The sequence below is a fragment of the Suricata suricatta genome, chromosome 11, assembly GCF_006229205.1.
Source record: "Suricata suricatta isolate VVHF042 chromosome 11, meerkat_22Aug2017_6uvM2_HiC, whole genome shotgun sequence".
NCBI classification, from domain to species: domain Eukaryota; kingdom Metazoa; phylum Chordata; class Mammalia; order Carnivora; family Herpestidae; genus Suricata; species Suricata suricatta.
Window position 1 is genome coordinate 108,995,127 of NC_043710.1, and position 13,559 is coordinate 109,008,685.

At 60.0% G+C, this 13,559-nt stretch overlaps 1 protein-coding gene across 3 annotated transcripts; it reads left to right on the top strand.

The window, feature by feature from the left end:
- Positions 1–66: 66 nt before the first annotated feature.
- Positions 67–12,697, top strand: ABCG4 (ATP binding cassette subfamily G member 4). Of its 3 annotated transcripts, none has more exons than XM_029915168.1 (15): positions 67–244; positions 548–797; positions 4,510–4,627; positions 4,750–4,882; positions 5,011–5,061; positions 5,249–5,394; positions 6,475–6,598; positions 6,702–6,816; positions 6,984–7,126; positions 8,412–8,510; positions 8,718–8,886; positions 8,977–9,077; positions 10,356–10,514; positions 10,745–10,798; positions 10,957–11,063. In XM_029915168.1, exons 2-15 carry the CDS (start codon positions 560–562, stop codon positions 10,966–10,968), a joined length of 1,662 nt encoding a protein of 553 aa, XP_029771028.1. In that variant the 5' UTR covers positions 67–244; positions 548–559; the 3' UTR covers positions 10,969–11,063. The 3 variants fall into 3 exon arrangements, with proteins under 3 accessions (XP_029771028.1, XP_029771027.1, XP_029771026.1); XM_029915167.1 differs by having other exon boundaries at positions 68–244; positions 8,808–8,886; positions 10,680–10,798; positions 10,957–12,697; XM_029915166.1 differs by having other exon boundaries at positions 69–244; positions 10,680–10,798; positions 10,957–12,697.
- Positions 12,698–13,559: the final 862 nt, after the last annotated feature.

Below are 13,559 nucleotides of genomic sequence, written 5' to 3' on the forward strand. Positions count from 1 at the left end.
AGGCGGCGCGGCCGGGGAGGGGCGGTCTGGAATCGGGGCGGGGCGGCCGCGGAGCCCCGGGGCGCCGGGGTTGGGGAGGGGGATGCTGCGGGAGGCCCTGAGCCGCCCCTTCCTCCGCCTTCCCCTGGTCGGCTCTGCGCGCACCCGGCTACCCTGACCCGCTAGCGGGCGGCCTCCGCGGGCCGCCCCTTCCCCCCTCCCCGCTCCCCAGCCCTCCGGTTCCCAGGGGCTGCTGGCCTGCGGGGTAAGGAGATTAGAGCCGCCGCGGGGAGGGGGGGGCGGGGGAGGGCTTGTAGGGGTCGGGCCGGGGCCAGGCTGGAGCTGGGGGTGCCCGGACCGCGGAGAGGTCGGAACTGAGCGTTGCCACGCCGGGAGTGGGGGGCAGGAGAGGGCAGATGCTCTGGCGGGGGGAAGTGGGGTCCTCTCAGTAGCAGCCCTGCCCTGAGAAGGAGGCGGGGAGTGGGGGCAGGGGAGCATTAGAAGGCGAAGGAGGTTCGAGCCGAGGCTGGGGGGTCTCCCCGGCACCGAGCAGGCCCTCTCCCCGCAGGCCGGCGGCGTGATGGCGGAGAAGGCGCTGGAGGCCGTGGGCTGTGGACTGGGACCCGGGGCCGTGGCCATGGCCGTGGCGCTGGAGGATGGGGCGGAGCCCCCGATGCTGACCACGCACCTGAAGAAGGTGGAGAACCACATCACCGAAGCCCAGCGCTTCTCCCACCTCCCCAAGCGCTCCGCCGTGGACATCGAGTTCCTGGAGCTGTCCTACTCCGTGCGGGAGGGGCCCTGCTGGCGCAAACGGGGTAAGGGAGCGTCTGGCGGGGCCGTGGAGCCCCCAGGAGTTGCCCCCGGAGAGCAGGAGGTCTGGGTCTCCCCTGTTCTGCACCGATGGGCCCGGTGGGGACACTGAAATCTCAACCCGCCGCTGACTGTGCGCACAGTGGAGGCGGCAGGTCTATGCTCCCCTCGCACCTGCGAACACGGTGTGGGACACTAGGTGCCACTGGCCGCTGAGCCTCCTTCCTCTAAGTTGACTATAACCTCTGGGGTTTCATGGACTATTGAGAAATTGTCCGTCTTCATTTTTAGGTAGAATTCCTGCCTTTGAGGGCCGGTGTGAGCAAGTGGGGGGCTGTGTTCCGGGGCCTCCCCAGTGGTGAGCAGTATCCTCATGCCCACGGAACCCTGCTAATCCGAAAAGATGTTCTCATTCCTGTCATCTTACTCCATTCTTGCTGAAGTCCTCCAAGGCAGGGAGGGTGAAGGTTTAGCAAGACAGATGACATCTTCACGTCACTCATAAGGAAACTGAGGTCCAGGGAAGTTGCGTAACTTGTCCAGTGCCACGCACCGAGTATGTGGCAAAACCGGGACCAGAAGCCAGGTTTTCCAGCTCTCGGTGTGTTGTTTTTTGCCTCTCTCTCAACTTGCCTGGCACACCATTCCCATCCCTCCTCTTCTCTCATCAGCTCGGGTGAGGAGGGGCTGGGGCTCCGCGTGCCTCGGAATCCTGGCCATCCCCTGCGTCCCTGGCCCCCGCCTCCCCTGGGCGGCTGGAGCTGGGACTAGAGAAGCTCAGGTTGTTTTCTCCCCCCCCCCCCCAGCTGGGTGTGGGTGAAGGGTGGAGCTGGGCCATTGTTCTCTGAGATTTAAGAAGAAGTTTAAGGTGCTTCTGAGCAGGAACAAGCATGAGCTGTCTCTGCATTCCCCACCCTCACTCCCATGAGTGACCAGAAGGTCACAGGGCCTGGACCGATGGCAACTGAGGTCTCTGGGCCCCCTGCCGGTGCCCGGTCCCTGAGTAGACTCTCCGCCTGAGACCAGCTCTGGGCAATATGAGGAGGCAGCCATTATGTCCTTAGCTCTCTTGTCTCTTCAGTTTCAAGGAAATGTGTAGATGAGCGAGAAATGAAGTTAGATGGACTGGTCGCTTCAACCCACCAGTCACAAATTGGCACCTCTGACCAGGTCCTTCCGCCCTTCGACCTTGCCAGCCCCCTGCTCTCCACACCCATTTTGCTGTCTCCTCTGTCCCTTGCCCTTTTCTTTGTCTTCTGTCCTCTCTTTGACTCGTCTTTTCACCAGAGTCCCTCTCCCCTTGTCTGGAGGACAGAAAGCAACTAGAGGTGGGCAGAGAGGGAAAAAAGCAGGGGATGTGGAGAGAGGGTAGTATCTGCCTTTCCCGTTTCCCCTAATTATATCCGATGTTTCTTGTTGCCAAAACCCTTTCCTATTAATTATTATTAAATCCCTCACTTAACATTCACAACAACCCCGTTATGCCTTGGGAGGAGATACTGCTGTCCTGACTTTGACGGGACTCGGCGGAGTTGCAAGAGTTACTGACTGAGGCAGGACTAGAACCCTGGTGTGCCTTCATGTCAAGGCCTGGCAGGTCCCTCCCATGGTGAGCAGCTGTGGAAGCGGGGGTTCAAAGACTGGGTTCCTGGCCACCTGGCTGCTGCATGAGGACCTTGGGCCACGGGCTTACCCTCTCTTGGCCTCACTTTCCTCATCTGTAAACAGGGTGATAAGAACTGTCATTGCACAGGTTTAGCCGAGACCTTACCTGTGAAGATGCTTTGTGAAAGGCAAGTGGAAGGTGACGTTTGTGTTAAGCATCAGGGCTCAATCCAGTGCTTGGCTGTGATTAAATGAGAGGAAGGCTCATCACTGCCAGTTTCTTCCCCAGCAAATCACTTCCCGCGAGTGGTTGTGAAAGGCGTTTGCTGGTGTGCACAGCCACACGTCTTTCTGACTGATGGTCATAGTGACTGATGCAGAGATGGCACCTATGACCTGCCTTCTCCCAGTGAAGAACTTGCTCTGTGACCTTGGGTGAGTCACTGGATGTCCCTGGGCCCCAGTTGGCGCATCCATGTTGCTATGGCAACAACTGGAGTCATGAGTTTATAAACCGTGAAGCACAATCCAGGCAGTGGGTGTGATCAGGACCCCGAGCAGACGGCAGCGGAGTCTCCTCCTGAGCGGATGCGGACGCGTCCAGAGGGACAGCCGGGTGCTGTGGAAGGAGAGTGAAGGATCACACCCTGTCACTGGCTCTGCTAAGGAGGCTTGTGGAGAGGAAATGGGGCCCAGTGGGGGCCGGAAGGGGGTGCCAAGGAGCAAAATCTCCAGTAGGGGGTTGGTGTTTCTGCCTCACTGAGCTGGTCTCACAGGCCTGCTCCTTCCTCTCCACCTTGTCTCCTGGGCTGCTCCGTGTCATCTCTGACCTCTGCTTCCTGGACTGTGTTCTATTTATGCTCTCTATGGCAGAGCCCCTCCTTGCGAGGATTGGAAAGCCTCTGACTTTCCGCTCCAGTTTTGAGTGCGGATCATCCTTCAAGACTTAGCTCAGTTGCCACTTCTTCCAGGAAGCTGTTCTTGATTTTTCCCTTGGCCCTCCACCCTCATCAATCCATTTTCTGCATTCTCATTCTGTGTTGTGTTTCTCTCATAACCCTTACTTTATCTTTCCTCAGATTCACAGACGTTTCCCACCATTTTTACCTAGACTATGACTTTCTTGAATGCAGGAAATGTGTCTTCTTCATTTTTTGTCCAGTGTCTGGTACAGAGCTTGGAATGTAGTTGATATCAATAAACCTTTGTCAAATGGAATTAATAATATAATGTCATCTTCTAAATATACTCTACGTGCCAAGCACTGTGTCATATGCTTTACACATATTATCTCATCGACTCTTTACAACAACTCTATGAGATAGGTACTATCATCCTCATTTTACAGATGAGGGACCTGGAGCTCAGAGAGGTTAAGCAACTTGCCTGAGGTCACACAGCCGGTAAGTGTGGAGCCAGAATTTGAACCTAGGTCCACCTGACTCCAAATCAGTGCTCTTAATGCCTGTGCTGCCTCCCAGTGAGTGAATGAATGGTGAGATGTTACTGGGCTGTGTTAGGGCTGCAGAGACAAGCCTAGGGGCCAAGGGGGCACAAGGAAGAAGGCTCTTTCAGAACAAAGCGAAAGCTCTGAGAACACACACCCCTGGAACCCTGGCTGAGCGCCCGGAGCACGCCGGACAGTCTGCCGAGCTCACAGAGATGAGCAAGACACAGGCTCTGCCCCCAAGCAGCTCACAGACTAAGAGGCTGGGGGACGGGGTGAGAGACAGGCGCGTCACATAGCGAATGTGCTGGCGTGTGCAAAGCACCATGAGGCCGTGAGGACATTCGACCCCTTCACTCAGGCTGATCACTGGGGAGATCTTCCCGGACTATGGTGTCATAGGAGGGGCGCAGGGTCGTCCGTCTGAGCTTGACCCCCCCTCTCCACGCCTACCCAGGCGGTGCGGAGGCCCTTCCCAGCCTGCCCAAGAGGATGGTCACCTCTGGTGCTTGGACGTCAGTGTGGCCATTCCTGGGGGATGGGACGAGGGGGTGTGAATATTGGGTTGTGTCTCCATCCTGATCAGTTGGATGCTGGTGCTAAGAGTTTGGGCCTCCTCTGTCCACGGTAACCCTGACCAGAAGTTCCTCCCTCCCTCACTGCAGGTTATAAGACCCTCCTCAAGTGCCTGTCGGGTAAATTCTGCCGCCGGGAGCTGATCGGCATCATGGGCCCCTCGGGGGCTGGCAAGTCCACTTTCATGAACATCCTGGCAGGGTACAGGTGAGGACGAGGAGGAGGCTTGGGCGGAAGGGGGGAAGGGGCTCGGGGGAAGGACCCCCGGGAGAGCGCAGAGGGGGTTCTGAGGTGCCCTTGACCCCGCTCCTCGACCAATGTTCCTTCAGGGAGTCTGGAATGAAGGGGCAGATCCTGGTCAACGGGAGGCCGCGGGAACTGAGGACCTTCCGCAAGATGTCCTGTTACATCATGCAGGACGACATGCTGCTGCCGCACCTCACGGTGCTGGAGGCCATGATGGTGAGCGCTGGCTGGCCGCCGCCTCCTCCCGGCACCCCCCCACCTCTGTCCGCTGTCCCCTTCCTCAAGGGGGCAGGGCAGGGCCCTCCTCCCCTACATATCTGACCTGCCTACTCTCTGGGCCTCAGGTCTCTGCTAACCTGAAGCTGAGTGAGAAGCAAGAGGTGAAGAAGGAGCTGGTGAGTGGGGGAGAGAGAGGGGTGCAAACAGGACAGCTGCCCTGCGTGTGCTTGTGGGTCCTGGAGCCCCGAGTTGGGGGCCACGGTGGGGACAGTGGCCTTAGGGGAACACTTCTTTAAATCGGGCTGGTGTAGGGGTGCGGAGGGTCCCAGTATCTGAAGCTGACCGGGACTGGGGCTGGGCCAGGTGACGGAGATCCTGACGGCACTGGGCCTGATGTCCTGCTCCCACACGAGGACAGCCCTGCTCTCTGGGGGGCAGAGGAAGCGCCTGGCCATCGCCCTGGAGCTGGTCAACAACCCTCCGGTCATGTTCTTTGACGAACCCACCAGGTAGTTCCCCTCCTCTCAGCCCTGAGCCGGGCATCTGCTCCACTGCTGGAGACCAGAGTCCACGTCTGCAGCCACCTGGGGCCAAGATAAGGACTCACCCCTCATCCGTCCCTGCCCCTGCCAATCCTGTCCCCAGCCTTCACGCGGGCAGAAATCCCATGTCCTCCTTGACTGATGCCTCCCCCTCCTGGTCTTCCCACAGCCAATCAGTCACCAAATCCTGCTGACTCTACCTCTTTTCTCCGTCTCTCACATTTGCCCCACCCCCAGTGCTCACGCTTGAGTTCTGGACCTCAGCAGCTCTTGCCCGCATTTCTGTGACAGACCCCTATCTCTGCGCCTTCAGTCTCTCCCAGCCAACCCTCTCTCCAGAGTGCAGCCAGAGAGAGCTCTCTAAAAGACAAGTCTGGCAATACTCACCCCCCTGCTTGAAAACACACACGCCGATTCCCATCTGCCCTCCGAATACAATCGGAGGACTTACAAGGTCCTGTCTGAACCTACTTGTCCAGCCTCACATCTTGCTTCATGCTGTCTTGTATTTTATGCTCTAATAACACTGAATTGCTTATAATTCCCTGGGCCAGACATGTGCCTCCTGCCTCCAAGCTTCGCACATGCTGTGTCTTCTGCCTGGAATGCCCTTTGCCTCCACGGCTGCCCTTCTGCCGCCTCCTTCTCCCACATGCACTCGGGAAACTTCTCGGACTGCCCTCCAAGCCCTGCATGGCAGATCTGAATCCTGCCCCTCTTTGTCACCCCGTGTCCCTAGGGCATGTCCCTCATTACCTCCAGCGATCTGTGCGCCTCTCTCTCCCTCTCTCCGGACCAGCGCCTCTGTCTTAGTCACCCATCGCTGTAACCCCAGTGCCTGGCACTCACCAGGTGCTCGCTCCATACTCCCGGCCTCTTGGTCACTCCAAACACCTGAATCATCTAGTATGTACAGGCCGCAGGGATGGCCAGAGCGACTCCCTTCCTGCCAGCTCCATCCCTTCTAGCAGCTGCCCCGCCCTACCCACTCCCTTCTCTTGGCTCTGCCCGCCTCACCCCACCCCCTGGTGGCCTTTCTCTGGACAGTGGTCTGGACAGTGCCTCCTGCTTCCAAGTGGTGTCCCTCATGAAGTCCCTGGCCCAGGGGGGCCGCACCATCATCTGCACCATCCACCAGCCCAGTGCCAAGCTCTTTGAGATGTTTGACAAGGTGAGCATCTCCGGGCCTCACAGGTGGCCGGCCTGCAGTGGGGAGAGGGAGGGGCCTGGCGGGCCTCTGGCTGTGTCTCCTCACCCTTCTCTCTCTGCCTCAGCTCTACATCCTGAGCCAGGGTCAGTGCATCTTCAAGGGCGTGGTCACCAACCTGATCCCCTACCTGAAGGGGCTTGGCTTGCACTGCCCCACCTACCACAACCCGGCCGATTTCAGTGAGTGGTGCTGCTCGGCCAAACCTGGGGGGTCAGGTCCCGCGCCTGGGCCTCCTCGGGGCAGAGGCCTCGCCGTCACTAGCCTTCCCCACACACCCCTGGAGGGCCGGCTTGCCCGTGGGAACCAAGGAGAGACTTAGCTAAGCGCTCGCCTCTGTGCCTCCTAGTCATCGAAGTGGCCTCTGGAGAGTACGGAGACCTCAACCCCATGCTGTTCAGGGCTGTGCAGAACGGGCTCTGTGCCATGGCCGAGAAGAAGGGCAGCCCAGAGAAGAGCGAGGCCCCCGCCCCCTGCCCCCCTTGCCCTCAGGTGAGTAGGGGTGGGGACGGCAGAGGAGGAAGAGTGGGGGAGGGGAGGGGAGGATGGACAAGGCGCTGCCAGGAGGCTTCCCCCCCCCCCCAGAGCCGTCCCCGGGAGGAGCCCGAACTCGGAGTAGACGCTGGGCACGCTGCTCGGCCCTGAGCTCTGGCGCTCTCGCTCGTGCACTAGTTCAGCACATTCTCACTAAGCGTCTGTGTGTCGTCCTTGGTGGCGGCACGGTGCCACCTGGTAAGCGAAACCGATGCTGTCTCTTGCCTCACGGCCAAAGCATGGCTTAGTGTCACCTGCAGCCCGGGGGTGATGAGGCCGAACCCCCAGGGTTATTGGGAGGACTGACTAGATCATGGCATCCACCTCTGCACTGGAGCTGGTCCAGCCGGTGTTCGTGCAGTGCCGGTCCCCTTCCTTGAATGAGCTAGTACGACCCTTGAAAACGAGCCTGAGCCGAAGGAGAGTTGAGGCACAAGCCAGTAAAGCGGACACCGAGTTTTTGCAGTGAAGGAAGACTGGCGAGTTCCTGGTGAAGGCCCGCCCGGGAGAACGGGCCGATGCTTGGAAGTCCCAGACTCCCTGGCGGCTCGCCAGTGAGGGTTTTTAAGGCCACAATTTGGGGCCAGGGTCTCTTGAGAAGGTGGACGGCATTGACTGGACACCCTGGCGCTCCTGGTGCTGCTTCATCTGGAGCCGATGGAGGCCTTTCCCAGGTCAAGAGAGTTGGAATCTGAAAAATCTTTGTTCTTTGTGTTCGAGATTTCATTCGGTCCCTCTGGTGCTGGTGCCTCTAGGGCGGGGCTGACTCAGCCCCAGTGAGCAGTGGGGCTGCACTCCTGCGCCCTGCCGTACCTTCGTGGCCTCTAGTTAATTCTTTCATCTGAACTGATGCTGTCCTCAAACCCCAGAGGGTCCGTCCCTTGTTGCCAGTCATTATCATCATTTCCAAGTATGATTGTCACACCGCTGGCCTAGAGGGTGCCCTGGGGGTGAATGTTTCTCGCTGGAGTCAAGACGGGGAGAGGAGTGACTGGCCTACTCTTAGGTCCTTGACTTCCTTGCTCTCCTGCCTCCCGGGGTTTACTTGCTCCTTGTGTCTCTCTCTCACTCCAGTTCATGACCCTGAGGCCAGCTTCCAGGCACGCACCTCCTGGTGGAGAATTTTCCCTCAGTACAGGGAGGACCCCCGCCCTGGGGAGGGGCTCAGGGCGGCCCCGTAACGGAGCCGGATGTGCGGTGGGCGTGGGGGACGGGCCCACCTGACCCGGCGTCCCCTCCCCAGGACGTGGATCCCATCGAAAGCCACACCTTTGCTACCAGCACCCTCACACAGTTCTGCATCCTCTTCAAGAGGACCTTCTTGTCCATCCTCAGGGACACGGTGAGCCATCAGGTTGGGGGAGAAGAGGCTGGTGGAGGCCTGGCTTTTGGGGGCACAGGGCCTCAGCAGCTGGGATGGGAAGGGCCCCCTTCCCCAGCCCAGCAGTCCCCCGGCGCCTGTGGGTCTGCGTCTGCGAGGGCGGCGCGGAGCCCCTGCCCGGGTGCGGCTGCCCGTCCCGGCCTGCGGCGCAGCCCTCTCCTCCCGCAGGTCCTGACCCACCTGCGGTTTGTGTCCCACGTGCTCATCGGCGTGCTCATCGGTCTCCTCTACCTGCACATCGGTGACGACGCAAGCAAGGTCTTCAACAACACTGGCTGCCTCTTCTTCTCCATGCTCTTCCTCATGTTTGCTGCCCTTATGCCAACTGTGCTCACCTGTGAGCTGAGCCGCCCGGGGTGGGGGCTGGGGCGCAGGGGGTCAGGGTCGGGGCACCAGACGGCTGTGCCTCACCCGCCCGCGTCCTCAGTCCCCTTAGAGATGGCCGTCTTCATGCGGGAGCATCTCAACTACTGGTACAGCCTCAAAGCATACTACCTGGCCAAGACCATGGCCGACGTGCCCTTTCAGGTAAGCCTCTGCCTCCCTCCTGACTGGCTCCTGCCACGCTGGCCTGCTTGCCCGCCTCCCTCAACCCTGCCGCCTGCCGTCCTTCCTTTTCCTTCTCACTTAGCAAGTAGGCAGGGAGCACCTCCTCTGCACCAGGCTCTGTGCCAGGCACTGGGATTCGGCAGTGAATAAGACGGTGTGATCTTGACCTTGTGGGACTTACGTTCTTTTGGGAACAGCCAATGACAAACAGACAATGATAAGAATAATAACCCCATGAATGACTCCATAAGTCTCATCCACGGCAGTGGGGGCTGGGGGAGACCCCGGAGCTCACCTGGTAGCTGTGAGGCATTGAGCCGGCCCCTGTCTCTCTCTGCTTTCCCGTCCCTATCTATAAAGTGGGGTGATGAGAGCATCTAGCTCAGGATTGCTTGTGAGGACTAAATGAGCTAATGTGTGTAAACTCCTTAGAGCAGTGCTTGGCAGGGGCGCCTGAGGGGCTCAGTTGGTTAGACGTCCGACTTCGGCTCCGGCCGTGAGCTCATGGTTTGCGGATTCAAGCCCCTTGTCAGGCTCTGTGCTGACAGCTCGAAGCCTGGAGCCTGCTTCAGAGTCTGTGTCTCCCTCTCTGCTCCTCCCCTGCTCACGCTCTGGCTCTCAAAACTAAACACTAAAATAAATAATAAAGAAGAGTGCTGGCATGCACTGAAGTCCCCAGTAAATGTTGGCCGGTTCTGGTTGTTGTTTCTGCCACCCCCACTCTGTCCCAAGCCCCAGGGCCACCCGGAATCCCCAGGGCGCCTTTGTGCAGATTGGAAGAAGATGGCCCTTCCTCACGGCTGCTGCCCTGTGCCAGGGCGCATGGCTCCGTGGGGAGAGCGCAGCTGGGTCTCGGCCTCTGGTGGCCTCTTGATTGGGCACAGGGAGCAGGCCGCCATCCTGTGCTCGCTGCACGGCTTGGACTCTGCCCTCCAGGAGCTGATAGCTCAGAGTGTGCTCCCCATGCAGAGTCAATTAATTAACAATACAAAGAATAAGCTGGTCGCCATGCCCGAACTGGTCAGAGTGGGTCTAATGGAAACGGTGACACTAGGGGCTAATAGGTTCATATAGCCAAGAAGGAAGGGGTCATAGGTCAGCCCGGGGTCGGGGGACAGCACAGCAGAGCGTGGGGACAGGACTACGCATGGATGCCAGAGGAAGAGCCGTTCTAGTGGCTTCCGCCCATGTGGAACGGAGGCTCCTGGCCGCCGTGCCTCTGGCCCGCAGTCCACTGCCCAGGCCCGTGCCCCCCAGGTGGTGTGCCCGGTGGTGTACTGCAGCATCATGTACTGGATGACAGGCCAGCCCGCCGAGACCAGCCGCTTCCTGCTCTTCTCAGCCCTGGCCACTGCCACAGCCTTGGTGGCCCAGTCTTTGGGGCTGCTGATTGGAGCCGCCTCCAATTCCCTCCAGGTGGGAGGGCTGGCACTTGGGGACCCTGAGGGGGGGGTGGGTCGGGGCTGGCGGGAGGAAGCGGGGACGGCATAGGAGTGGATCTGTGGGAAACCCCGGGGCCGCCTCAGTCCTGGGCCCACCCTGGTCACGAGTGTGATGGCCTGGCCCCCTCCCCCCCTCCAGGTGGCCACCTTTGTGGGCCCGGTCACCGCCATCCCTGTCCTCTTGTTCTCCGGTTTCTTTGTCAGCTTCAAGACCATCCCCACTTACCTGCAGTGGAGCTCCTACCTCTCCTACGTCAGGTCAGTGCCCCTGCCCTCGCCATCTGTCCCTGCCCCCCGCCTCCCCCACCCTGCCCCTGCAGGAGCCCAGGCCCCAGCGCTGAGAGAGTTGCAGCTGGGCCGGGGCACCAGTGACCCTGTGCTCTGTCTCCTGCTCTGACGCCCCCCCGCGTGCCCAGGTATGGCTTTGAGGGTGTGATTCTGACCATCTACGGCATGGATCGAGGGGACCTGAGCTGCCTGGAGGAGCCCTGCCCCTTCCAGAATCCACACGGCATCCTCCGGGCGCTGGATGTGGAGGACGCCAAGCTCTACATGGACTTCCTGGTCTTGGGCATCTTCTTCCTGGCTCTGCGGCTGCTGGCGTACCTCGTGCTCCGCTACCGGGTCAAGTCCGAGAGATAGAGCCTTGGCCGGGCCTGCGCCCCAGCCCCCGCAGCGGAAGCCCCAGCCCCAGCCCTCTGGGGCTGTTTTAGCCTCGTAGACTTTGGCACTGGTTGCCGGCGCAGCCTTCCTCCCCCTCGGCCCCTCCACAGGTCGGCTGCTGGACTGCGCGCCCAGCCGTGGCCGTGGCAACGGGGCTCCAGCCCTGCCCGCCATGCCCAGGGGTCTTACCCAGTCGATACAGTTTGTAGCTCCCCCCCTCGTCCCTCCAACATCTGCATGCAAAGACCTCTAGGAGGCTGCCCCCCTCCTTCCTGCCCTCAGCACCCTCCTCTGTTGTCTGCCTGGGACCCCCAGGTTCTCCAGGCCCCCACTTACAACTGACCAAAGTGGCCTCCTCTGGGGGCCCCCACCACACAAGTGTTTGTAAACTGGACTGTTCGGAGGTTCAGGCTCCAGGGCTGGGCCCTAGCGGGGTCCCCTGGAAGTCCCATTCAGACATTGGAACGGAGCAGGGAAGGCTCTGGAAGTCTCTTCCTCCTCCTCACCTTCTCCCCATCCCCAGACCTGGCCGACTTGGACAATCTGCTGGGACAGAAGCTGGGTTTTCTGTCTGGGTCACCCCTCCCAATCCTGGGGATTGGAGAGGCTGGGGCCACGGGACGCCCCGTTTACCCTGCCCCGTCCCCTTTGGTGGGGGTAGGGTCTGGTGGCACCTCTGCAATAATGTTTGTGTTTCTCTCTCACCTGCCACTGGAACTGGAGAATGCACTTTATTCTGGGGCATGAGTAGGAGAAGACCAAGCCTCCTTTCTCGCTTCTCCTGCCTGGTCCCGCGAAACCCCCTACCCTCTCCAGGGTTGCGGGCACATACATGCGAACGGGCAATCTCAGACCTGCACACACTCACAGTCCCCTGTGGCTCCGAGGAGTGATGGTGGCAGGGTGGCGGCGGCGGCAGTGGTGGCGGGTCCTGTGGGAAGGGCGGTGCCGGACTCCTCCTGGGCATGGCACTTTGACCGTAAGGCCGGTGCTGCCCGGGGTGTCTCCAGGGTCTGCAGGTGTCTACCCCCGAGTCTTCCTTCCCCTCCAAGCCAGGGGTGGCACAGGGCGCTAGCTCCCCAGAGCTCAGGAGCCAACACAAGCACAAGCACAAGCACGGGCACCAGTTGGCCCTGGCCGCCCGCCACCCCACGCCCCCTCTTCCGTGCGTCAGGCTGGTATTCTCTCTCACCCCTTCCCCGGCTGCTTGCTGCTCATTCAGACTCCCATCTGGGTCTCTCCACACCCTTCCCGGCAGCCAAGGCGGCCCCTGGGCACCAGAGCAACAGACACAGGGCATGTCTGGCTGTTGTGGTTGGTCCAGGCTCACGCTACTCCTGCTCTCCCGGTCCCCGGGCGCTTTCCCACCCCTGATCCTGTGCACCTACTGCTCCTCCTCCTCTTGTCCTGCCACGGTTCTCCCTTCACCCAGAGATGCCAGTTGTATTTGTGGGATTTCACCCCATTATTAATAAAACCTATATTTATACAGTATGTGATGTATCAGTGCGCATGGGCGTGGCACCCAGCACCGCGGGCCGCGAGGGGTCTTCCAAGCATTTGAAGGAAGTCGCGCTTTAGGGAGCTGGCGGCAGTGGGCGGGGCTAGTGTATGTCATAGCGTGTGAAGTGTCCATATTACGCTTTATACGTCACAAATCCTTCGTGTTCGTTATCTCAAGGAAGTCCCGCGCCCACTCTGCATCATCCTCATGACAACCCATTTTGCAGATGAGGGAACTGAGACCTGGGCTAAGTAACTTGCCCAAGGACCCTTCGCTAATGGAGGTGAAACCAGGCCTGGGAACGAAGTCTTCTGCCACCAGACTCCTCATTCTTGGCACTGGCCAAGGATGCTCATCAGGGTGGGTCTGCATGCTAGGTGTGGGTGCCCTGTGTCTGTTGCATGGGTGTGTTCTCACCAAGTGACACACGTCTCTTTCTTCAGAATTCACTGAGCCCCGGTTCAGGCGTCCACGGTCATGAAGGGCAATGAGAACAGGAACGACCCTGGAGCCTAAGCTCTAGGATGAGAACAATAGGGACCTCACTGAGCTTACCCCAGCTTTCTCTGTCTTCCTCTCTTCTTTCCTGCCCCCCCCCCCCCGCAGCCCCCGTCCCCTGTCTCTGGACCACAGTTACCAGGGCCAAGCCATCAGCCACCAGGACTGGACGTGGGTTGGTGGTCTGAGGTTTGGAGTAGGCAATTGCCTGGAAGTCCTTGAAGGGTGGTGGCAAGGTGACCCAAGAAGCACCTCATTGTCTTACCTTCTTCTTTCCTGACCCTGAAGCTGAGAAAGGACTGGCATCTACCCTGCCAGCTGCCAGGACCACCCTGCTTGTGCTACATGCAGAGC